General features: G+C 37.2%; 1 protein-coding gene across 10 annotated transcripts in view; it reads right to left on the bottom strand.

The window, feature by feature from the left end:
• Positions 1-26,889, bottom strand: part of tns1b (tensin 1b) — a 293,434-nt gene that overhangs the window by 76,534 nt on the left and 190,011 nt on the right. For 9 of the 10 annotated variants that reach the window (XM_067408603.1, XM_067408600.1, XM_067408602.1 and 6 more), the window contains 5 exons: positions 15,666-15,707; positions 4,948-4,997; positions 2,497-2,668; positions 1,086-1,136; positions 866-988 (listed from right to left, as the gene is read on the bottom strand). In XM_067408603.1, the coding sequence (XP_067264704.1) occupies positions 866-988; positions 1,086-1,136; positions 2,497-2,668; positions 4,948-4,997; positions 15,666-15,707 (438 nt within the window). Of the gene's footprint in view, positions 1-865; positions 989-1,085; positions 1,137-2,496; positions 2,669-4,947; positions 4,998-9,319; positions 9,474-15,665; positions 15,708-26,889 lie in introns of those variants that run through there. The other variant, XM_067408605.1, reaches the window with a different exon arrangement.

The following is a 26,889-nucleotide window of genomic DNA, read 5'->3' as shown; positions in this document are numbered from 1 at the left end:
TCTCGTGAAGTGTTTTACGGATAGCACTGTGTTAGATGCATTTTGAGGGTGTGGAAAGAGTCAGGTCTGTTTGAAATCAAGTGGAAATACAGTGAAATGGATTTCTAAAGCGCTAGACCATATAAGGATTGACCTGTGAATCACTGAGAACCAGTGGTTTAGAAGATAACCCACAAACTCCACAAGAGGCTGTTTTCTGACGTTTATTCTCACGGACAAAATCCCTTTCATTAGCGAGGTACTTAACAATACCGCTATCCTCAAAAACAACAAGAAACATTTTACAGTCTAACTTCAAAAAGCATTATCATCATTCTAATGTTTATAAGTGGTAAGCAGAAATGTGACTTAACCAGATCAGAGGGTGATGAAAGAGTAAATTCAAATGAATTGTTTAAGAAAACAGATTTGCTTGAACCTCAAGACTGGGTCAGGAAAAGGGTTTCAAAACAATGGCGAAGTACTAACTTTACAAGTAAAATCAGTCATGTTTTCTAACGTAAAGACCCTGCGATTGCATCGTAAATCTCACTGTTCAGACCACCATGACCTTTGGGCACACACCACCCCGGGTTTATTAGGAGAAGCCTGAGAACGCCATCTACTGACAAAGCACTATGGGTACAATTTACAGTAACTATAATGTGCATCTGTATTAAATATGTTTTGTAATATTTTTTATATATTCACACATTTTGCTAACCACCTTGGATTGATTTGTCACAGTGCATTATGGGATGCCTGTTGCATACATCTTTGGAAGAACCTTCAGATCAGCAGTGCAGCAGAGACATTCCGTTGCTGGTGTTAACAAAAAAGCATGACTCCCATACCCAAAGCAGAACAAGCACAACTAAAACAGTACCTTATTGTGTAAGACAACCACATTGTGACTGTCAGCATTCATCCAAGTGTCCATGGCTTTGCAGATGCTACAGATCTTATCCAGGGCTGGAGCATGATGGTCCGGCCAGCCAAAATCCAGCACCTCACGTAAACAAACACACCAGAACATGAGTAAGACCAATGGAACAACGGCTCTACATTAGATATCAGAAAAAAGTAAAAAAGTAAACTCTACTTACTTTGGGATTCAGCTTGGAGATGTCATATCGCTTTTCACTGAGGTTGAAGAGCTGTAAAAATGTCATGTTTCATTTAATAAAATAAATACTATGTGTGTGTAATAGCATTGCAACTACTAATATACTCATATTACTACTTAAAACAGAGGGTAAAAACAACCCAAGTTGGGTTAAAAATGGACAAACCCAGCAATTGGGTTGTTTTGACCGAGCGGTTGGGTTAAATGTTTGCCCAACATGCTGGGCGGTTTTATTTATCCCAATTATTGTTTAAAAATTACTATATGGCTGGCTTACAATGAACTCAAAATAGGCTGAAAATTAAAAATCAGACACATAATTACTAGAGGCAACAATAATCAAAAGGTGAATATTTATTAATAATCAATTTATTCAATGTTTATTATTTAATTAAACTTATTAAACATATTAATAAATGTTCATTTCCAACATTTTGGGATCATTTTAAGCAAGACATACAGTAATTTTTAAACGATGGTTGAGTTAAATAAAACTACCCAGCAGCTTGGGCAAAGATTTAACCCAACCGCTGGGTTAAAACAACCTAATTGCTGAGTTTGTCCATTTTCAACCCAACTTGGGTTGCTTTTAACCCAGCATTTTAACTTTGCAACTACATGTCAACTAGCAGTCATTTAAGTTTTAGTAGACTGTCTGCTTAATATCTACTTAAAATTTATTTTGATGCTATCCAGCAGACATTCTATTTACTATAAGTAACTTTGCAACTACATTTTCCCATTTGCAAACTTTTTCTACACTATAAAAAATGTTTGGTTAAAAACAACCCAAGTTGAGTTGAAAATGGACAAACCCAGCAATTGGGTTGTTTTAACCCAGTGGTTGGGTTAAATGTTTGCCCAACCTGCTGGGTAGTTTTATTTAACCCAACTACTGATTAAAAATGACTATATGGCTAGCTTAAAATGAATCCAAAATCAGACACAATTACTAGAGGCAACAATAATAATCAAAAGGTGTACATTTATTAATAAGCAATTTAATAAATGTTTATTGTTAATTATTCATTATCTTATTAATAAATGCTAATTTATTAAACATATTAATACATGTTAATTTCCAGCATATTTTGGGTGCATTTTAAGCAACCAATAAAGTAATTTTTATACAACAGTTGAGTTAAATAAAACTACCCAGCATATTGGGCAAACATTTAACCCAACCACTGGGTTAAAACAACCCAATTGCTGGGTTTGTCCATTTTCAACCCAACTTGGGTTGTTTTTAACCCAGCATTTTTTAGAGTGTACTAACTTGAAAACTAGCCCTAAACTTACAGTCTACTGATACTCTAATGTTTCAAAGTTACTTAGTTAGTAGAACATCTAAAGTAGACCATCAAAATAAAGTGTAAGTTTCGAGGTCTCACCAAGTAGTTGTCACCATGTTTAGAGCGTAGCATGGTGGCCACCTCCTTTATGTTAGCGCTGTAGCTCGGTTCTTCTACATTACTGGGGAAGGTCACAGAAATGATGCGTTCTGTGATGTAGACCAGGTCCACCTCATAGTTTTCCTCCATGGCCTGGATCAAACTCAAACTCCTGCAAAAATCAGAAAACGATTACACAACATCAGTCTACAGCAAATCACTTGCTTTTTTCGGTGTGCAACAAAGGCAATTCACAATATTCACAATAGTCTTGTGTCTCATAGTAAATGACATCACAATATCACCATGTTTTTTCAGAAGAACGCCTCACCTCAAACATGTCAGCACTGAACAGTCTATTAAACACATATCTGATGTTCAGTATGGCTTGAATAAAAAATAGTGGGGAAAGATTGATCGCAGAGATAAACAAAAGAGATATGAAAATATCCTGCATTCCATGTGTGCAGCAGTGCAGACCAAAGAAAACAATTTGGTCACTGGTGAGGTGTAGGTCTGCCAAGGATGAAACCACAATCAGGCCCCCCATCTCTGACCTCACTCTCTCCTCAGGTCTGATTTCAAGGCAATCAGAGAGAAGTACTACAGCAAGACGACGGCCATCTTTAAATCCAGGGCTCCGTTCCAAAACCTAGTAAGATTCCTAAGTAGGCAGCATTTTAGTGTGCTCCCAAAATGAAAACTGTTCAAATAGGTAGGCTGAATTCTCTTTTTGGAGAATCCTACAGTGCATTGTGACTAGCTTAGAAAAAATAAATATTGTTAATTTTACACAATGCCAACACAGCTCTATTGAAATCAATCGTGAGTTTGTTTCCTGTTTGCTTTAGTGACGCAGGAAGCTCACAGTAATGCAGCTCACTATGTTTTGGAGCAGAGCATGCAAACCTTTAGTAAATTACGGTCAGTGTTTGAACTCAGGCATTGTAGCTTTTGGAAAGATACCCATTGGAGAGGTCCATTTTTGCCCTTTTTGAGCAATGAATGAAGCCATGTATAGGAAAATCTGGATGTCGTCATGTTTTCTGGGCATTGCAGTCACAGTAAATCATGTAAATCTCTCTACGGCTGATTTTAATCGAAAAGCGATTTACATTCAGTGCATTTCAGAGAAATAAATGTAAATAAACCAAGATTGTGAATGGTACATGACATATAAACATTGTTCTTGCACCACAGTGTCTGAGAAAACAGATTTAACATTGCACAGCTCTCAAGAGAAAATACAAGGCGTAGCAATGTCCGAACAATCTTTTAATGTTAAGGATTTCCCTCTGTTCCCACAATCATTTTGAAAGCCTGTAAGGTTTGTACATCCTTGATCAATAAACATAACCCATCATAACCAGGTTTTAAGTGCACTGAAACTGTGCTTTATTTAAGTAACGTCACTGTTATGGCACTATTTGATTCATAAAACAAAAGTACATTTGAAACTGAGAATGGAATAAGTTCATCAAGTGATGGAAAAGGCATAGATGAATTAAAAGCTTTTGCTTTTCATATAATATGTGGGTATGTTTGCACTGTTAACTGTTTTGCATAATTCCTGAGTTAAATGGAAGCTAAAATAACACAGATTAGCACATGCAAATAAAATAGTGCTATCAGCGGGTGCAATTCATTCTCCAAAATCAATTAAACCATGGTACTCCACAAACACATCTACTATTGAAAAATTCCTTGCCACAAAAAGCAGTAATACTCTTTTTGGCAGAAAAACAAAGGGGTCTCAAAGGGTCTCATTTTAAGGTTGTGTCCAAATGGACAGTTTCCCAAAACAAGAGACAAATAAAATAGCTGCCCATGTAAATAAAAAGTTAAAATCCCCCCTGGTAGCTGAAATGGGAGCTATTTGTAGTGATGCATTTCACAAAGCATCTTCTCACAGCCTGGCATGAACACACCCAACAGCTGAGATACATAAGACCATCGGAATGGATCAGAGATCAACTCAAGTGTTATATAACCTAAGACCAATCTTTCATTTGTTTTGAATAATCTTATCTTTTGGTTTGCATCCTAGAGGTCTTCATAAGATATTTTCTGGTAGAAATGCATGCATAAGTATGATAACAGGGATATGTTTTCCCCACAGGTGGGCAGTGTCTCTTTCGCTGCCAGTATCTATAGCAAACGATCACTCAAGATAAAGGTATCATTATTTATCTAATATATGTGGGAGAGAAGCCCTATTAGGACAACATAACTTACGCCTAGAGACTGTGTAGATGCTTTAAAACTTGTTTATTCTTTGCACTCATAAACTGCGATTAAGAATGTGAGACTGATCCAAGCAGAGTCAGATGTCAAACAGGGCTGGAATTAGGAATGCTATGAAGATCCCTTGAGATTTCACTAAAGCGGCACATAGCAACACATGAGATATTGACTAAACTGATTTCTGATGAAGACGATGACATCTCTTACCTGGACGGTCTGCGTCGAGACTCCATGCTCTTGGAGGATTTGGTTGAGCCCTAAAAGAAAAGAAACTGAGTTAGAATTATAAAAATTTAGTTGAGGAAATCCAGTGCATGAATTAGATTCAGGATTCCTGAAGGAAACATCAGTCAGAAAAAAATAGAGGTAAAGAACTGATTTGCTGTTGATATGTATGAGAATCAGCACTCAACACAACACACACACAATGTTTATGCAGCGTAAATGCACATATGCATAAATAGATGCGAGACGAGACCATGCATGTAAATATTTGCTGTCAGTTTTGATTAATACTGAAAAAAGTATTGAGTTTACAAATCCAAACATTTTTAAAGTCCCCCTGTGGTGAAAATCAAGTTTTTAATGTTGTTTATGTGTCTATATGGTGTTTTTAATCTGCTTTAAGACAAACCATGTGCAAATTCATAAGTCGACACCACTGCCGAGTATTTTCTTTTTAAAACTGCAGTGATCTAAAGACAGTTTCAAAAGCACGGTTTGAAATCGCTGGTGTCTGTGACGTCATAAACTACCTTGTAACCAATCACATCAATGTGCCGGCGGGCTTTAGCATATCATTAACAGTGAACTAGCAGGGGAGTCTCGAGAGAAGCCAGGTTATCCTGGTATATTTTTCTGTTGATATGAAAAATCATGTAGATTTAGCAATATAGTGGGTGTATGATGCATATTATGATGCTATGATGAACTATATGCCGTTCTGAGTTGTTCAAAGCATATCTAAGGATATGATTGTTAGAAGACAGCTGTCTGTAACATTAGCAACACATTATTAGCTGTTTGATAATGTAGTCAAGCAAAAGGCTAATCAAATTAATAACCCTTATGTGTCCGATGTAGTAAAAAGCTTTGTGCAGCATTTACCTCAGTAAGTTGACCGAGTGGATCTCTGAGCTGGTGTAAGTGGGTGGAGACAGGGCTAATTATCATATTCATAGATCCGCCTATACTAAATGAGGCAAAGGTGTATAGTTCAATTCAAGCTACTCACCCTCAAGCCATCCTAGGTGTATATGACTTTCTTCTTTCTGATGAACATAATCGGAAAAATATCAATAAATATCCTGACGCATCCAAGCTTTATAATGACAGTGGACGGGACCCATGACTAAGAAAATATTTCCATCCATAATAAACGTACTCCACACGGCTCCAGGGGGTTAATGAAGGCCTTCTGAAGTGAAGTGATGTGTTTGTTTAAAAAGTAATATCCATATTTAAACAACTTATGAAGTAAAATATCTAGCTTCCGCCAGACCGTCTTCCATATTTAAGTTACGAAGAAAGTGTAAACTGGCATCACTTCAGTTACACTTTTCCCATAAGTTCAATAGGGAAGGCATAGGACGTAGTGTAAGCTTTGTGAACTGCAAGAACTGAAAGTTTTACACTTTCTTTGTACATGGAATACGGGAGGATATTTATTAATATTTCTCTGATTGTGTTCATCAGAAAAAAGAAAGTCATGTACACCTTGGATGGCTTGAGGGTGAGTAAAGCTTGGGCTAATTTTCATTTGAAAGTGAACTAATCTGATTTAATGCCAATATATTCACAAAACAATTTAATGACTGTAAAGACATACAAAATGAATTGTATGCAATATTTGCTCAAAAATCTAATAAAACAATACAACAAAGCTTTTGGTGGAGTTTGGAATCAACCCAACAGACAGCGAACACTCTGTTCAGCTTATGCAGATAATCTCAAAATGACCAAATAAAGCCCAATTATTCAGCCTGGCTAATACAGCGGACTAATAATAATCTCACAAATACGACAGTTTCCAGATGCTTTTAGCCCATTTCCTGTTTAAAAATGACCGTAAACCAGTTATCCACTGCGGAGGTTTACTCTTCATCTCCAGAGCTCAGGCTGTTCTGCTGATTACACCAATGAAAAGGCCATTTGTTTGGACAGTTCATTTTTGTTTTGTGTTTCTCCATATGTAAAACTGTGTTAATACAAGTTGAAGAGAGCTGATGTGAGTGTGCTGATCTGTATCACTGAACATATCATTTCAGTTGTATATACTGTAAAGGCAATGACAGCCTGTGAGGTGAGGTGAAGTGAGGGAACGAAATTATATGGATTTCACACAGGAGACATTGAAAGGTGAAGTGTGTAATATTTTTTTGTAGTTGGGTTTGGTGCTGGTAGTGGGACAAAAATACATGCTTCACCTTTAATATCACATCTAGAGACTAAGAAAAGTGTTAATGGTCTCACCCTGAGTCTCACAAAAGTAGGAGAAGCCTTGAAAGATGCGTGGCCTATGCTCACCGTCTAAATGACATACTAGTGCATAACTGACACGACTAAAAAGGAACAATGCTTACTAAGAAAACCCAGAATCCAACGTATAATTATACAGAGTGCTGGGGCCTTTTCTGGAAACTGTATAGACTTTGCATGTGGTTTCCCATATGTAGCAGTCTTAGAATAGTATAGAACAACTTGAGGAAATGAAATGATGGGAAAATTTCAAGTTCAAATGTCTCCAAAAAGATAACAACATACTGAGGTTTGAATCCGGTTCAACTGTGTAATTGTTTAATGAGCGATGCCTAATATTTTACTATAACATTTACTAAAGAAACTGCCAAGATTATGTTATCTAATAAACCCATTTGGTATTCCATTTGGTTAAAAAATGGCGTCTGTGCCAATAGCCTCGTGGGCAGCGCACCTAGGTATAGCGCTGTTCGAGATCGAATCCCGGCTTGCGGACCTTTCCCGATCCCTCGCTTCCTGTCTACATACTGTCCTATCATAATAAAAAGGCAAAAATGCCAAAAATAAATCTAAAAAACAAACAACAAAAACAACAACAACAAAAAGGAATGGAATGGCACTGCAAAATCAAAAAAGTTTTTCTGAACCTATTTGCCACTGGCCAGCACACATATAGTGTCGCCCCAAACTCATGCAATTGTTGTCAAGACACCCCCCCCCAAACACACACCCCAAAAAAGCAATGAAATGCATCAAAACATCAATAAATGTACACACATCCGCTAATTCCCATGACATTTTCAGCTCTAGAAATGGTCCCTGGACATTTTACTTAAAGACTTAAAGGAACTGTCAAACAAAAATTCTGTCATTATTTACTCGCCCTCATGCCTTTAAAACCTATATGACTTTTTTTATTTCTTCTGTGGGACACAAAAGAAGATCATTTTTAAGAAAGTGTCCATACAATGAAAGTCAATGGGGTCCAAAATTGCTGTGACGTCTCATGGACTTTCATTGCACAAAAATGGTTGAAACATTCTTGAAAATATCTTCTTTCCACAGAAGGAAGTAAGTCATACTGGTTAGGAATGATATGATGGTGAGTAAACGATGATAGGCTTTTTATTTTTGGGTGAATAAGTGCTTATTTTATGCTGTATTTTTTTTTTTTTTTCCCAAAATTATTTTTGGTAGTCCTTCTACTTCAAAATGCCATGTTTAATTCAATGTGTAATTACTTAATTCAATGCTTAGAAATTGCTAGTAAATTTCTCAAAGAATTACAGAGTAAGACAATTGTTTCAAAGTAAATCCTACACCATTTTTCTTTCTGTCTAGGAGAATTTGTTAAGTAAAATGTTCTCACACAGCATTAGTTTCCTAAATAATCCTCTTTTCCAAGAACCTAACAAAATCTACTACAATATTGTTTGCACATATAGTATTTAGAGACCAATCAAGCTATAAATGATCCGACTGTGAAAGTCCATTAACACATTTTGTAGTTTAACACACTTTTGTGTGTATAGATTACTGGGCCAGGCCATTATGAACACTCATAAAGCACAAATAAGCCAAACTAAAATGCTTACTTATAGCCCGAGAAAGACATTGCGACATGCTTGAGTAAAACACCCTTGGCATTGCAAACTCAATCCACAGGGTCCACCTTCCATCTCTCGCCACACCGTGCCCGGTTCCAAAAACATTCCCTTAATCAGCCGATAATTGCGACCCCCAGAAGGACGGCCAAGAAAGGGTGGGTGGGGGGTTGGAGGGGGTCTCAGCCAGGCTTGATCAAAACCAGCTGGAAATGCTGCTTTCGAGCGGGCCCGGCAAATGAACAATCAGAGAGCACAGGGAAGAAAGCGAGGGATAGCTTTGAGGAAAAAGTTGCCACTGCACAAAGACCTACACTCTTAAAAATAAAAGCTCTTGATTGGCATTTGTGATTCCATGGAACCTTTCCATTGCAAAAAAGTTCTGTTCACTGAAAACCCAAAATGGTTCTTCTACTGCATCGCTGCGGAAGCCTCATTTTGGAACCTTTATTTTTAAAAGCGTACAATCGAAGTTAGGCGGAAACCTGAAGGCCTACCTTAAACAGGTAACCCGTACTCCACCTCCACGCATCACGCAAGGAGGACAAGCGCCTCCGTAGGGAGCCGCTGGGATTCATGGTCGGGAAGTAACGCTTCCCTTCTCCTTGCATTCCCCTTTTCCCGAAGCGTGCCCCACGTTCCTGGCTCTATTTTGGTTCTGCGCTGTGCCGAGGATGCCACATGCCTGGCGTCAAACTTAAGCGGACCGCAGCGTTCTTCCTTCTCCCACTTGCAGAGTTACTCTTTCCCTTGTTTTGTTCCCTCCCGCCTCCCTCTCCGGCCCCTCCTTTTTCCTCGGCACCTCTCCCCTCCCTCTTTCCCATGCCGTGCGTGTGTGCGCTGCTGCCACCCGCGTTTGTTTGGATCTTCGGTCTAGCCTTTGCTCTCTCTCTGGGTCACACACTCAGCAGCTGACTGGAGGAGATGATCATTTTGACCTCACAGCTTCAACTATTCACAGTTGTGTCACCTCCAGTAAACCACGGCCCATCACCTCACTTTCTCTAGAATATATATGTAGTATATAAAGAATATAAAGTAGTCAAATAGCAATTTTTTGGTGTATACATAGTTTTTATCCCTGAGGTCCACTTAGGATACTAAAAATAGCTGTAATAGTTTTTCATGAGCATTTTCCATCCTCTAGCTGACCCTGAAGCAGGCTTTGTTCTTTTGCTGCCATATCTTTAAGACTTCTATGTAAACGTTCACTTTGCATGCGAAATGGACCCTTTTCACAAGGTGTGATGATGCATTTCCACAGTTATTAACATTGCAAATCTACACTCTAAACGCTGGGTTAAAAGCAACTCAAGTTGGGTTGAAAATGGACAAACCGATTGGGTTGTTTTAATCCAGCAGTGGGGTTAAATGTTTGCCCAACGTACTGGGCAGTTTTATTTAACCCAACTATTCTTTATACATTACTATATGGCTGATTAAAAACTATTTGACTGTCCACACTAGACACTATGTAAAAATGAGAAGCAATAAAACCAATCAAACCACAGCCAATCAGATGAGAGTGTGGGCGGCCTCTCTCGGCAAGAGCACATCAGGCACAATGAAATGGGCAAGTATATAGTAAAATTCATAAACATTACACCATTTAAACATTATTTAAAAGTACATACGGAGTGACTGAAACAATCTTTTTTATCATAGAACATGCTTGTTTGTGCGCATTCTTGTGCCCATTTCTTTAATTTCAAGATCTGAGGTGAATTAGCCAGTGTTGTTTTCATTATAACTAAAAAGCTAGGAAGACAGAATGATATTCAGACTCACATTAGATGCCTTTAACATTAAATAAAGCACATATACAGCTGATACCTGATATTATCACTACCATACTTTGTGTTGCTGTTCCAGCCGTGATGTTGCGGAGAAATAGAAACTAAAATAGAATCGTTGTGTGTCGCCATCGTGGCTGGTTAGGACAAAAACTCAGATTAACATGGAAGGGATACCTTTTATCGTGTGTCGCGGTGTCGTGTCACGTGCAGTAAGTAAGCTATACAGTAACTATTAAACAATAGTTGAGTCAAATAAAACTAAAACTACCCAGCAGGTTGGGCAAACATTTAAACCAACCGTCATGTTATATTCATGAGCTATGAACATTAGCTGCATGTGCTCATATATGTGCTTCACATTTTATATCATGTCTAATACAGTTTTTAACAGCCTTGTCTTTCAATAACAGCCTCTTTGCAAATGACAGCATCATATTGTGATGAATTCACAAAACAAATCTGCACTGAAATGTTAAGCTCACACTATTACATCCCATTTTTATTATTCATTTTTATCCTAGTGCACTCTTAATAGTTGACAAAATGCACATTTACACATTTAAAATGTACATTTTTAAGACCTAAATATTGATGACTCATCCTGCACCAATGGGCATATGCAAATTTATGGCAAATTTATGAATGCCAAATAGGTTTTGTTGACGTGTAAATGTGGACCGTTGTATGCTACTGTTTTCATCCGTTTGACGTCAGAAGATCAGAAACGATTTTTGCGGTTTAGTCTTGAATAAATGTTCTGAAAGTTACAGTTTTCACAGTACAATGAAGCCTTTATCTCAAAAGATGAGGAAAAATGTGATTCCTCATAATACGACTCATCCAGATCAGAGCCAGAATGAATAATATGTAAAGTCCAATGACTATAGTCAAACCAAAGACAATTTCAAAATATATCTCAAGAAATGAGAGAAAAACATGTTCTCCTTGAAAACTAAGCTCTTGATCTAGACAGAAAAAGAAAACATGACATGGGAAATCATATGACAAAATGACTTTGAGATTCAAAGGGTTTGTTATTGTGAATCAAAGACATCAGCAGAACCACAACTAACTGACCATGAGAGACCCTAGAGGTGAGGGTGGTGCACGTCTCCCATGATGCCTCAAGAATGAGTAATACTGCCTGACAAAGCCGCAAACATACACTGCTCCAAACATCTACAGAGCTTTATTCTGGATTATTTACAGAAACACAGAATGTCAAGAATAATGCAGCATGATGAATGAGAAGCTCAACATATTTTCATTCACAGCAATATCCAGTGTTTTGGCATCAGGGCACTAAAGCCAAAGGAGCCTGGAGGAATCAGTTTGAATTAAGTTTACAAATGTGCCTTAGAACCCCAGCATGCCATGTTTAAGGTTGCTTGGTTAAATCTCACTTATATCAAAGGCTTTCTTACTTTAAGAGGGGGAATAAGGGCTACAATTTCAGTTCATTTTCCACAGAAATAATCAGTGACGCAAATTCTCATAAATGATCAATGATCAATCATGAATGCAATATTAACAGTAACAAAAAGGTTTCTAAAACTGTGACTCATTTAGAGAAGGATGCTAATTTGTACATTTGTACAAAATGAGTCAGAAACAGCAACAGAAATGAGCGGTGTATGGAAAGGATTAGGTGCGAATACACAAGAAACCTTTTTGCATTTAAAACACAGGCTCAACGTCCTGAGAAAATTTTTTTAACTCGATTTGTCATCTTAAAATGCTATGCAAATGCCATTAATAATATTAATAATAATAAATAAAAAAATAGTCAAAGATGTCCTGATGCATATCTAATTAAACCTAGAATAGCTGTCTGTCAGTTTTGGGTGGGGAAAAAAAAAAAAAAAAAAAAAAAAAATCCAGTTTGTAAAACGATACTTCCTTTCTCAAGCTAAATAAGATCCAGGAGTATTTGGCAAATAATTTATGCTGATCTGTAAGTGAATCATTCCACTGAATATAAGCTGCATGTGTTCTAACAGTGGCATTTTAAATTTAAAAAGGATATTACTCAAAGTTCCTACTCATGCATACAGTGGAAAAGCACAAAGAACATGAACATGTGTGTGTAGAAACTGCACCGACTACCACCAATGCCCATCCATCATTTACAGAGTTCAAAACATCCCAAACTCCTTTACGTCTTTTACTTCATATTTCGACTATTCTGATCATGAATTCAGCTACCAATAAGCAAAATACTGTACAGAACAGTAGAGTTTGTGAAAACACCACAGCAACTATAAGGGTTTAGCAACCAGCGCCGGCTAAATGATAATTTAATGTTAATAAAATTCACAGTTTAATTTCATGTCTCAGAGTGTGTATTTTTAGTTTGTAATTTTCCCCCTTGTAACACCATAACATGTTGCTAAAATTAAAAGCACGGCTGTTCTTTCACGAACGTGCCGAATCTGCCGATGTCATTACAACCGCTACGCCGATAGAGAAGGGGAGGGGGAGAATCTTGTCTTTTGCCTCAGTTGGTAAAAAATTAGCCAATCACCATCGAGTGTTTTACATTCAGTGCTTAGGACAGTTGAGAAAAAATACAACACAGGGGAGGCTAGCCTCACTTGATATATCAACCAATCATCGTAGAGACATAAATTAGCTGAATAACGTGATTTTTATTTGAACTGCCACCGCTGCGCTGATAATGTACCAAATATCTTATTGGTATTGAATATCGTCAACAAATTTACCAAGTTACCATTCAAACAGTCTACAAATTACAAATGAAGGAAGACCCCAGACATAAGTTGCAAATATAGGCTACAGCAGCCAGGCATCACTAAACTCGCTCTTTTAACACAGACATTTAAGGAGGGATGGATGTTTGCTTCAAGTGATAGGCCAGGTGAGTGAAATTGTATTTTATTATCTTGCTGTATAAGTCATTTTCTTTCATTTTTTGTCTATAAAAGTACAAAAAGCCAATTTAAATCAGTTAGGATACACTATAAACCCTTATGCTCAAAATACTTAATTGGTTTGAGTAGGACAAACTTAAATTGACCAAATTAGTTCAGTTAAATTAACTGCTGAGTATTTTCTTTTCAGTTCACAGCACTGACATATTTCAAGTAAACTGAACTGTTTCATTGTTTTGAGTTTTATGAACTCATTTCTTTTAATTTAGACTAACTTAAGTTTAACTGAAACTGGACTAGGATATCTATTTCCTAGCATGCTTGGCCTATGACACTCAAAAGGGAGAGTAAATGCTAAAATTAAGTGTTATATAATGTTTTTGTAGTGATTAATGTTTTTTTATGCTAATTTAGAAGAGTTTCTGTTAATGTGGATTTTGGGAGAGTTACCATCATGGTGACAAGTAGCGAATGCAGCTTGGTATGAGAGCAGGTAAGTTACATGTTTTAAGTTGCTGTACTTATTCAGTAAGTGTTATATACCATGCTATTGTTAACATGTTAGCAAATTGGCATTTTTTTTGTATTTCTTAGGGTTTACAGTAAGTAAATAGGCCTAACTCATTTGATTTGCAATAAAAAAGTGAATTAAATAAATATTTTATGTTAATTGCTATCAAAATGTACGAGTTAGCTAACTCAGTACTTCAAGTTACTTAAAATTACAAACATAACTAAAAAAAAAAATAACTCAAAACTCTATTTTAAAACTCACGAGCCACCACTGTATATTATATATATATATATATATATATATATATATATATATATATATATATATATATATATATATATATATATATATATATATATATATATATATATATATATATATATATTAGCCAATCACATAAATTAATGATTTTAAGAAAGGTCAGATGCCTCTACCAACTGGCTGTGGAATGGACGAAAACATGGTAAGCACTAAGCAGTTATTCTACTCTGGGTAACAGACTTGCCAGCGAAGCAGTAAACTGTTGGACTACTCAGTGAACGTTAAACGTTAAGTTTTATAACGCCCCACCCACTTTTCAGATTGTTCTTACACCCCTGAGTACATGTAGGGCTTTCCTTTTTACGCCATTTCCTCTGGCTACACTCCAGCTCAATATTATATCAATAAAACAATCTAATGATGTTTCAGGGGGATTATAAGAGTCTGTTGCTCTGTCCCTAAATCTCCCAGCATACTCTTGCTCATATGGACGGCTCCAAACGAAAGTCTGAATTTTATTTGGATCAAGGCAGTTAGTCATCCACAGCTGCGTCTGGTGTGAGTGTTCTTCACCCAGACATGAGGGGGATGAGGAACGGGGTGGATGGAGGGGGCTTCTGAGAGGGGGGGCAGCGGCACAAGTGAACACACATGCTTGAGCTGCAACTAAGATCTCCTCTGCTAATCGGTTAAAGGTATAGTCACCCAAAAATGAAGTCTGTCATTGTTTACTCATCCTCATGTCATTCCAAACATGTTAAAAACAACATGAAATAAGTTAAAAGTGTCAGATGTGGTCATCTGTGGAATAAATAACATCATACAGGTTTGGAATGACATGAGTGTGAGTAAATAATGATTTTTTTTATTTTGTTTTTGAGTGTACTGTCCCTTTAAAGCTTATTCATTGGGCAGTCATTATAGCCCCAGTGAGGCTGTGTTTAGCTAATCCAACCAATAATTTGAGCTTCAGCACTCCGTGAGGTTTAGACTGGTGAAGTTTAGACTACAGAAGCTGCATAGCAACAGTGTTAGCTAAAGACCTAAATATTTATATCTTAAAGCCGTTATTTCTGAAGCTGTCAGTAATGACTTTACACTGTGTTCAAACTGACCCAACGAACGGCAACACTTCAAACATTCTACATTTGGCTGTTGTACTCAGAATGTTGGAACATAACCGTCATGTTCACACTGACCCAACAATGTTCACTTTAAAGAAGGTGAGTGAAAGGGAACAGTTTATGGATTAACACTTGCTTGATGGAAGAGCAGTGATCTGTGGGACCAGTGTGAACTACAAAATATGTCATTGGCCATACTTATATTAAGAAAACATACATACACATGCAAACATTCAAACACAGGTTGAAATACTCACTGTTGTCTCTATATGTTTCAGGGGGAGGTCATTGCTGGGGGCCTGTGGTGAAGGAAACAGAAGAAAGAAAGCAGGTAAGACACTGACAAGCATAAATGAGTGAAAAGACTTCAGGAAATCTCTCCCAATGACATCTTTCCACATTACATATCTGCAAAACACATGAAGGTTTGTTCTCCAGATTCAGAATAAAGAGTGACTCATTTTTTATCTCTAGGCACCAATATAATGATGCATATTAATGAACAGCAATATTTTTATCTACCTAGTTACCTATGTATTTTACTCAGTTTAATTCAAGAAAATGCACTCACTAATGATTCAAATAATCTTAAGAGCCAAGAAAAAAGTGCAAAAAAAGTGCATTATATACTACACTCTAAAAAATAATAATAATAAAAATAAATAAATAAAAATGCTGGATTAAAAACAACACAATTTGGGTTGAAGATGGAAAAACACAGCAATTGAGTTGTTTTAACCCAGCAGTTGGGTTGAAGGTTTGCCAAATGTGCTGGGCAGTTTAATTTAACCCAACTGTTGTTTCAAAATCACTATATTTGTGGCTTAAAATGAACCCAAAAAAATAGGTTGGAAATTAAAAATCAGACACATAATTACAATTTCCAACCTTGGGTTCATTTTAAGCAAGCAATACAGTAATTATTAAACAATAGTTGAGTTAAATAAAACTATCCAGCAGGTTGGGCACACATTTAACCCAACCACTTGGTTTGTCCATTTTCAATCCAACTTGGGTTGTTTTTAACCCAGAATTTTTTTTGGAGTATAATGATTTTATTTCAATACATATAAACAATCAATCAAAAATAAAAATAAGAGCATAGGTGCTACCAATGCCAAGGTCATGGGTTCAGTTCCCAGGGAAAGCATGAAAGTATTGATACAATAATCTTGGCCAAATGCATAAATGTAAATGCAAGGTGTACAATATTTGGTTAGGTAATCCTGTCATACACAGATTAAACAGCGCCAAAGAGTAAAAGAGAAGACAAGGGCTTTGTCCAGTGTGTAGGTGCATCACTAAACATCTTGGGTAAATATTAAGACAAGACTGCATAGCTCCAGTGTCACTGTGAACGAGGGGGGAATCTGCCCAGTGGCCGAGGAGGACCATATACAGAAGTTTAGCGCAGGATCCGCAGCACAGTTTATTCCCCCGTCAACTCCGAGCCAGAGAAAGGTATTTATTTATGAGGACTCTGGCCCCAAGGAATCCATGATGTCATGGGCCAGCCTGAGTCTGGCTAACCTCAGAATACCCATGTAAGTCTGAGATGGCACAAGAACACAAGAAATCACAATGTAGAGATGGCAAGACACGGGCAAGATAGCTCTGAGATCGCTATGTGCCGCTTTACTTTTCCAGTAACGGGAAACCTTGCGGTTCTTTAAACTACCGCTGAACTCGATGGCACGGTTGAAGAAGTCGGGAGATTTAATGCAAATAAAAGATGTGACCAGCATCCAGGGAACCATTCACAACCTAAAAAAACCTTAAGAAGGTGACTGAAAAGGAAAAGTTTGTTGATGTGTTTTGTACGGAAGCTTGTTTGCGCCAGTAAATAAAAAATAAAAAAAGGTAATTGCAACTGTTTATCTCACAATTCTGACTTTTCTCAGAATTGCGAGAAATAAAGTCAGAATTACGAGTTATAAACTCACAATTCTGACTTTTTTTTATCTCTTAATTCTGACTTTTTTTCTCACAATTGTAAGATATAAACGAGCAATAGCGAGTTATAAAGTCCAATTCTGAGGGGAAAAAAGTCAGAATTCCGAGATATAAACTCACAATTCTGAGAAAAGGAGTTTATATCTCGCAAACTCTGACTTTATAACACACAATTGTAACTTTATATCTCACAATTGTGAGTTTACATCACACAATTCTGACTTTATAACTCACAATTCTGACTTTATAACAAAATTCTGACTTTATAAATCGCAATTCGGACTTTATAACTCACAATTGTGAGTTAACATCACAATTCTGACTTTATATCTCAAAATTGTGAGTTTACATCACACAATTCTGACTTTATAACTCACAATTGAGAGTTTACATCACAATTCTGACTTTATATAACACAATTCTGCCTTCAATTTCTGACTTTATAACTCGCAACAGTTTACATCACAATTCTGACCTTATATCACACAATTCTGACTTTATATAACACAATTCTGCCTTCAATTTCTGACTTTATAACTCGCAACAGTTTACATCACAATTCTGACCTTATATCACACAATTCTGCCTTCAATTTCTGACTTTATAACTCGCAACTGAGAGTTTACATCACAATTCTGACCTTATATCACACAATTCTGACTTTATATAACACAATTCTGACTTTATATCTCATGATTCTGACTTTATAACTCGCAATTGTGAGTTTATATCAAAATTCTGAGAAAAAAAAAGTCAATTTCGAGATAAAAAGTCAAAAGTAAACCTTTTTTTTTTTTTTTAATTCAGTGGCAGAAACAAGCTACCATAGTTTTGCTAAATAATGCATTAAAAAATAAATGTGAACGGCATCCAAGGAATAATCCAAAACCTAAAGGAGATTCAAAACAGCCTCTGCTGAAAGGCGAAACCTCAGGCTATTGAGGTCTGAGTGGTTAGTGACGTAATGTGAATCATCAAATCTCTGTGTTCCGCAAGAGACCCTACATGTCTGTCTCAATTCTTGAGAAAAAACACTCTCGAAGTCTGTCTTCCAAGAGCAATAAAGATAGAGGGAAATTATACCCCAGCTGTAGATTTTGCACTACTGCAGCCCCCAAAACGGCCTCCCAGAGCTGAGGCTCAACCGCTAACTAGAGCGCATCCGCTCCGCTGACACTGAGCGAGAACGCTTGGCATGTGCTTTTGAGCGCCTCGTTATGTCCATCTAGCATGACCACCACCAAACCCATTACGGCCCTCGCTGGTCACACTAGATGCAGTACAACCGCTGGAGGAACAACACAGAGTCTGTTAAGCAGAAAGGGAATTATCTAGATCACCTATCTCTGTTATCGGTGTCTCCTTTGCCAAGAAGTCCCATGCAGAAGTTTTTACAACCACATCTGATGGAAAGCAGAGATTTTCAGTGAAGTTAACAACACACAATTAAAGCCAGCATGCAAATTCACAGGTAAGATAATTTCACGGATAAACTCCCCTCAGCAACAACAAAATCTAGATACAAATGTAAAGATCGGGTCGGCTGAGAACCGTGTGCAGATCAGACGCATGATAATAGTGCTGCTGGGAGGCTTTTTCTTCTCCACTGCTCCAAATGTTAAACCTTAGCACATTTTGCTAGATTTAACATGCTCTCTCATCTCGCCTCAACTGCTCTCAGTATTTTGTAAACTCTTCTCCTCTATGGCTTTCTAGATCTTTTGGTGCTTATTCCCATCTTTCTTTGATCCTTTGATCTTTTTTCTTTCTTTCTTTATTTCAGAATTGGCCTGAAGTGGACGTAAAAAAAGGAAAAGATCTGAGACTGTGAAAGTACATTCAAGTGAATATTGCATAAAATAAAATAAAATAAACGCTGTAAGACATTTTTAAGTTATACTATTTAGATTACAAACTTTGGAAACCCTAAAATACTAAAACTAAAATAAAAAGTCAAACTGAAACAAGAAAGAAAAAAAAAGCAAAACCTAACAATGATGGAGTGAAAACTAATAAGAATAACAAAAAAAAAAAAAAAAAAAGACTGAAAATAAAATCATGATAAAAACTAAATGTCAAAAATCAAAACTAAAATAACAGTGACTTACAGTAGGTTTATGTATTGACTGAAGAGACAGTTTCCCAGGGTTAAGACTATTGCACCATAGTAACGATGGTGAGCAATATTTTGCATTGAGAAACCCTCCAAATCATCCAAGTCACCACAATCTTGGATAAAAGCTGCAATTTTTGTACATCAGCGGCAAAGATTCTTAATCATCAGGCTACTATTGCCAAAGTAAAGTCAGTGCTCTGGTCTTACATGCTCAGCAAGACTTCCTTCAAGCTTATGTGGTTTAGACTGCTTCTTAAAATGTTAACAAGAACTGATCTTTTTCAGCTCCAGCAGTCACACTGGAGCTTAGTGGACAATGATCCCGTACAGAGTGCATCGGGTGAGGTCAGTTTCATCCTGTTGTTTCACAATAATTGTCTGGGTTGCTCTTGCAATCCACTTTTGAAGGCTTCCTGAAACTAAGTAGAAAAAAAACAAAACACTTTCTTTACTACAGAAAGGTCATGCAGCACGATGGATGGATGGATGGATGGATGGATGGATGGATGGATGGATGGATGGATGGATGGATGGATGGATGGATGGATGGATGGATGGATGGATGGATGGATGGATGGATGGATGGATGGATGGATGGATGGATGGATGGATGGATGGATGGATGGATGGATGGATGGTCGGTTGTTTGGATGGATGGATGGATGTTTGGATAGATGGATGGATGGTCAAATGTTTGGATGGATGTTTGGATGGATGGATGGATGGATGGATGGATGGTCGGATGGATGGATGGATGGAATATTTGATTGATTGATTGACTGATTGACCGACTGATTGACTGACTGATTGATTGACTGACTGATTTACTGATTGATTGATGGATTGATGGATGGAATATTTGATTGACTGATTGACCGACTGACCGACGGAATATTTGATTGATTGATTGATTGACTGATTGACCGACTGACTGATTGATTGACCGACTGATTTACTGATTGACTGACTGACTGAGTGATTGATGGATTGATGGATGGAATATTTGATTGACTGATTGACCGACTGACCGACAGAATATTTGATTGATTGATTGACTGATTGATTGACCTACTGATTGATTGATTGATTGACCGACTGATTTACTGATTGACTGACTGATTGATTGATGGATTGATGGATGGAATATATGATTGACTGATTGACCGACTGACCGACTGATTGACTGACTGATTGATTGACCGACTGATTTACTGATTGACTGATTGATTGATGGATTGATGGATGGAATATTTGATTGACTGATTGACCGACTGACCGATGGAATATTTGATTGATTGATTGATTGATTGACTGATTGACCGACTGACTGATTGACCGACTGACTGATTGATTGACCGACTGATTTACTGATTGACTGACTGACTGACTGAGTGATTGATGGATTGATGGATGGAATATTTGATTGACTGATTGACCGACTGACCGACAGAATATTTGATTGATTGATTGACTGATTGATTGACCTACTGATTGATTGATTGATTGATTGACCGACTGATTTACTGATTGACTGACTGATTGATTGATGGATTGATGGATGGAATATTTGATTGACTGATTGACCGACTGACCGACGGAATATTTGATTGACTGATTGACTGATTGACCGACTGACTGATTGATTGACCGACTGACTGACTGATTGATTGACCGACCGACTGACTGATTGATTGACCGACTGACTGATTGATTGACTGATTGATTGACCGACGGATTGATGGATTGACGGATTGATGGATTGACGGATTGATGGATTGACGGATTGACGGATTGACGGATTGATGGATGGAATATTTGATTGACTGGCTGACCGATTGACTGGCTGACCGATTGACTGGCTGACCGATTGACCGGCTGACCGATTGACCGGCTGACCGATTGACCGGCTGACCGGCTGACCGATTGACCGACCGACCGACCGACCGACCGGTTGGTTGGTTGGTTGGTTGGTTGGTTGGTTGATTGATTGATTGATTGATTGATTGATGCATGGATGGATGGATGGATGGATGGATGGATGGAGTGCCATTTTTTACTAGTAATGGAAGGCTCATTAAAACAAACACTAAATGTTGAAATCCTTATTTGGAAGTAATAATAATAATAATAATTTTGAATTTTGAAGGTTTTATAGACCTCATAGATAAACACAGATATCTGTTTAAAATGTCACCTGTCGAAATTTGTAATAGATTTTATATACTTCATATGTAACAAAATTAATAGACCAGATTGGAAGAACACTCATATTTTCTTCCAGTTAATAGAACTGTGATTCAATAAATTGAACGTTCTCTAATTCCAGTTCCACTTCCTGTCAGTGAGTCCAATTCTAATTGCAACTCATGAATTGAAAGGAAGCCAATTCCAAAGTTTGAGGGTTTTGAAAAATTCCTTATTGCCTTAAGTATATGAGCCACAGAACAGTGAAGCATGTCTTAGTGATCATGACTAACAAGGGCCGCCTGACAGTTACAGGGGTAGATCTGTGCACCGACGGGTGCTCAAGTTGATCAAAAAGACAGAGAAATTCATGTGTGACTGACTTAATTTGGTCCAGACTGACACGGCTCATCATATGATCATACCACTCGCTTGAACCGATTCACAGAACACAAATTATAGCCCACTTAAGTAAATACTGCAGAAAGAAAAAAAAGCACAGGGAGTTTCCTAGCAGGAAGGCACAAATTGAGTGAACAGAGCCTCCTTTAAAATGACATGTACCTAAAATAAACCCAGACGGTACTTATGTGAAACCATGAATGCACTATTATCATTATAATTAATATTTTTATACTAAATCTACACAGGCTGGTCAAAATTTAAAAAACGAGTGTCATCTGCTACATTGATTCTATATCATCACAATAGATTTATTATTGTGATGATATAGTTTACTTTTTAAAATTGTATAATGCTATGCTGCATTCAACTGGGAAAGGCTGAATTTACCACTACTGGAAAGAGTGTAAAATGTGTACTTTGAATTTGGAAATGTGCAGAAACCCCCAATTTCAAGAGAAGAAAGAAGGAAAAAAAAGACAACACTGCAAAAAAAAAAAAAAAGTCTAAGAGACTTTATTCAGAAAAAATGCAAACTAATGACATGAAAACACAGTAAACAGGACGAAAAATCAAAACCACCTGTGTAGAATAATAAAATAAAATAAAAAAAATGATGCCAGAAATTAAAGGGGACCAATGATGCCTCTTTTCACAAGATGTAATATAAGTCTCTGTTGTCCCCAGAATGTGTCTGTGAAGTTTCAGCTCAAAATCCCCCACAGATCATTTATTATAGCTTGTCAAATTTGTGCCTATTTGGGTGTGAGCAAAAACACACCATTTTTGTGTGTGTCCCTTTAAATGCAAATGAGCTGCTGCCCCCGGCCCCCTTTCCAGAAGAGGGCGGAGCTTTAACAGCTTGTGCTTCGGTTGCTCAACAACAACAAAGCTGGAGAATCTCCTCCAGCCAAAATGAGGATTGCCAGTAACGGTGTTCAGCCTTACATTGTTCAAACCGGAGTCGACACTGATGGAGAGACTCAGGAAGAAGTTACAACTTTTAGAATGAAACTGGACGTTTCTGAATGGTTAGTGAATAAATTTATGTAGTTGCTGTGGAGTTGATTCAACTCATCGACTAGTGTGTGTTGATGTTAATCTTTTGTTATGTTAATCTTTTGTGCAAAACCTGTATGAACGCCCACTATACATAGCGGACCTGTTTGCCAAACAGAGCCATAATACACACCAGGCTAGCGTTTATGATTGCTATCAAATTCATCTGTGAATGGTGTAATATTTTTTCCAAAATATTGTTTGGACAGAAAAGGTTTTTTTAGCAATCGAGCTTGCCAGGGTCAACTTGCAGGCAATTAAATTTAATAACACTCTAAATAGTGTTCAGTGCTCGTCTGTGCAGCCAATGACAGAACAGTTAGCATGCTTTCCTCGAACTTTCGCCATAGTGTTAGGACTGGTACAGCGTTGTTGCTTGTGAAAACAAAATGGCAGCGCCGTGGGTGGAAACGTGCAGATTAAGGGGTGGTAATATTATAAGAAGATCCCCTTCCTACATCACTAGGAGAGCGAAATCTGAGTGGGTCGTTTTTTCACATGCTTGCAGAGAAAACAAAGTTACTGGGTTACTTTTAAAATCGAATGGTACACTATAAAACTTTGCAACTCGCGTTTGCATCAAACATGAAATTGTAACTAGAAGGCAGTAACACTAGACTCAAAAGACTTTTTTTTAAATATACTATTTAATGCATTAACTTTTGCAGCCTTAAAATACTAATATGCTCTAAAAACCCATTTTGATCACCTTATGACCAGTTGGTAACTGGTTTGTTGCTGGTCCAAGATGATTTACCAGCTACTGATAAGCACTGTCCAGCTAAAAACTTCCAACCATGATTCAAAACACTAGAACTGGATTTTTAGCAGGGTATACAGTGTGTCTCCCTTACGGTCAGCCAGGGAATTCCCACTTCTGTCATTGGATGGAAAGCAGCAAGTGTTTGTTAAATACTGTATTCACAGTGAGCAGATCTACAGTCAAAGGAGAGACAGAGATGGGGAAGCACTTTAGTTTCGGAGGAGCCCAGGGGAGCTGAGGGTGTGTCCATGTCAATTCGGTGAAACTGGTTCCTTCCCTCCCAATGTGGTATTCCAGCCTTTCTTCTGGGATCCCGAAATACTCGGCCTTTGTTTTGCTGCAGTCTCTCTGCATTTAGAACAAGGCTTCCTGTGTCCTTCTGTTATATTTCGGCTTTATGCGGGTTAAGTCATAGTTTTATGTTTCACTGCGAGCAGTTCAGTTTGTGCCTTTATTTCCCCCCTGGAATACCGATGATCAGCCACTATTTGTCCTAAATCACCCCTCTGACCATAATTTGTATGCAACAGGTATAAAAGGCATTTTTAAAAGCTTTCATGTGCATTTATGTGGGCCATAGATTTATATCCCAATGAAAATTCCTTACACCGCACAGTTAAAAGAGGCATTCTGTCAAATGTACCATGCGCTTGTCCAACTAATGATGGGAAAAACTGCCTGTTCTATGTTCAGAGTGCTTAGACATTTAGCCACTGACGTAGTTGAACTGCTTACAGAACTCCGACGATGTAGATCAGATCTGTCCTCAAACACAGCGCAGGGCTACGGAAACAAAAAGAAACCACAAAGAGGAGGAGGTGTTTGGAGCCCAAAGTGAATGTACACACTCCATATTGTTTGCTGCCCCCTATTGGGGGCTACAGGAAGTGCACATTCCTCCAACAGCACAGTGCATTGCTCCTTTGTTGATTTAAAGGGGTTATATCATGAGGAATCTAAATGTAGTTTACCTTTATAGATAAGACTTTGATATAGTATTTACTGTATATTATGTACTATATATGTCCTGTAACTACAAGCTTCAAAAACTGCTCATTAAATATGGAAGTTTCTAAAGCCAGCCAGAAGAATATATTTGAACACAACCATTATCAAATCAACACTTAGTATGTTTTTTACATCAACAATTGTCATAATTTAGAAATAAAATGTATTTTTCCTACCCTGATTTTAGCCCTCTTATTAGAACGCTCTGTTTAGGGGCGTGTCTGCTATGAAACTTTAGTGTAAATGCCCACTGCTGTGATTGGCTAACATATTTCCATTTGAATAACTGAGTATTACACTCTAACTAACAGTACAAACATGATGTAAATAAGAGATTCATTGAATAAAATAGGAGTTAAGGCACGAGTCCAGAACCCGGACACTGATAAACTCGTGCTGTTTGTTTGACAGCTCCAGCTATTGTAAAGGGAGTGTTCTTTGATTGTTTTCTATAATTTAATCACTGTTGAAATAACAGATTATTTTTATCCTGCTAAGAGAAACAACGTGAAGTTGATTGTTTAGTCACTGGTTTGATTTGCTGACACATAGACAAAGAACATGACTGTACATGAATCATTACATACTGTATATCAGGCATTAAAATTAACACAGTTTCTTACATGTTGTTTCATTACTGTCGAGTCCATATCGTAAAAGTCTGTTTGCGAAGCCTGTGCCGAAATGTGATTGATTTACCAAAGAATCCACAGTGAAATGTAACGAATACAAAGAAATAAAGCTCAACTGAGACATTCACATTGTTGAAAATAAATAACCATATTCCTAGCTTTAGGATCTTTGGAAAGGTAATGTAATTTTTAGTCCAGTATCGATATTCTCTCCTCGTCATCTCACTAACACACCAGTGGGCGGGGCTAACGTTGCAATGATGAAGTAGGCGTTGATTTCTTCTGTGGAGGCGGTGTTTCACCTATCCATGATAGGCAGATTTCAGGATCAGTCGTTCGCTGGGCCTGGTGTCAATAAAAGCTTTTATTGGACTAACAAGAAAGTTTTTAGTTCTGAAACTTACAGGATATTCTTATACTACGATGACTTCTTATATATCAAAAGCTCAAGGAAAAGTTTATTTCTCAAATCATGACCCCTTTAATATTCAGGATCAGAGAGAGGATAGAAAATGATAAATGAAAATTATGACTGGGGTGCACAAAAATGTAATACTAATATAAAAAAAAAAGTTGATTTTTATATTTTATAAAATGATTATTTTATAATTGTATTATAATTTACAATGGCTTTATAATTATAAATTTTATGTAATTATAAATTATATTACATAATAAATAAAACAAATAATTAAATAAAATAAATAATAATTAATTAAAAATAATATATGTAATAATTATTTTTAATCTATGTGTATATTCATTATTTTTTTAAAATAACTAATAATTAAAAATAATAAACCAATTAAAGTGTAAATGTATGATATGACCCCTTTCAATTGGAGTCCTGAAATGGTTGACTGCTTTTTTATTTTATTTTATTTTTTTTAGGGGCTTGAGGGCTTGGATAGGTCATCAAAAGAGTGACGATTTCCTTGCAACCCCTCATCATATCGGATTATACGATAGCTAATTTGGTTCATAAACTGTGAAAATTAGTTGTTTGAGGAGGCAAGCAGCTGTTCTGCTCAAAGATCTAAAGATATCTGTCAAAGTGCGGCACACAGAGCACCTAAAAAGGACATGTTGTTTCATTCCTGTCTCCAGCACCTCAGAGCCAATTGCAGTATGATTTAAATGTGTTTGGTTAATGTCCAGGCATGGCTGAAACAACAACAACCTTTGATTGTTTCAACCTCATCTGAACATCGACAACTAGGAGGGAAAGTTGGCTGGGTCTCCAGTGTATCTGACCCCGGGTTATGATGGATATTACAGCGCAGGTGAGAAACACACACCTTTTTCTACATCAGTGACAGCTGCTGTTCTCTCACGATTTTAACAGCCATCTGCAACTTTTCCAG

The sequence above is a fragment of the Chanodichthys erythropterus genome, chromosome 14 (genome assembly GCF_024489055.1).
Source record: "Chanodichthys erythropterus isolate Z2021 chromosome 14, ASM2448905v1, whole genome shotgun sequence".
Taxonomy (NCBI): Eukaryota; Metazoa; Chordata; class Actinopteri; order Cypriniformes; family Xenocyprididae; genus Chanodichthys; species Chanodichthys erythropterus.
This window is presented reverse-complemented; position numbering and strand designations above follow the sequence as displayed.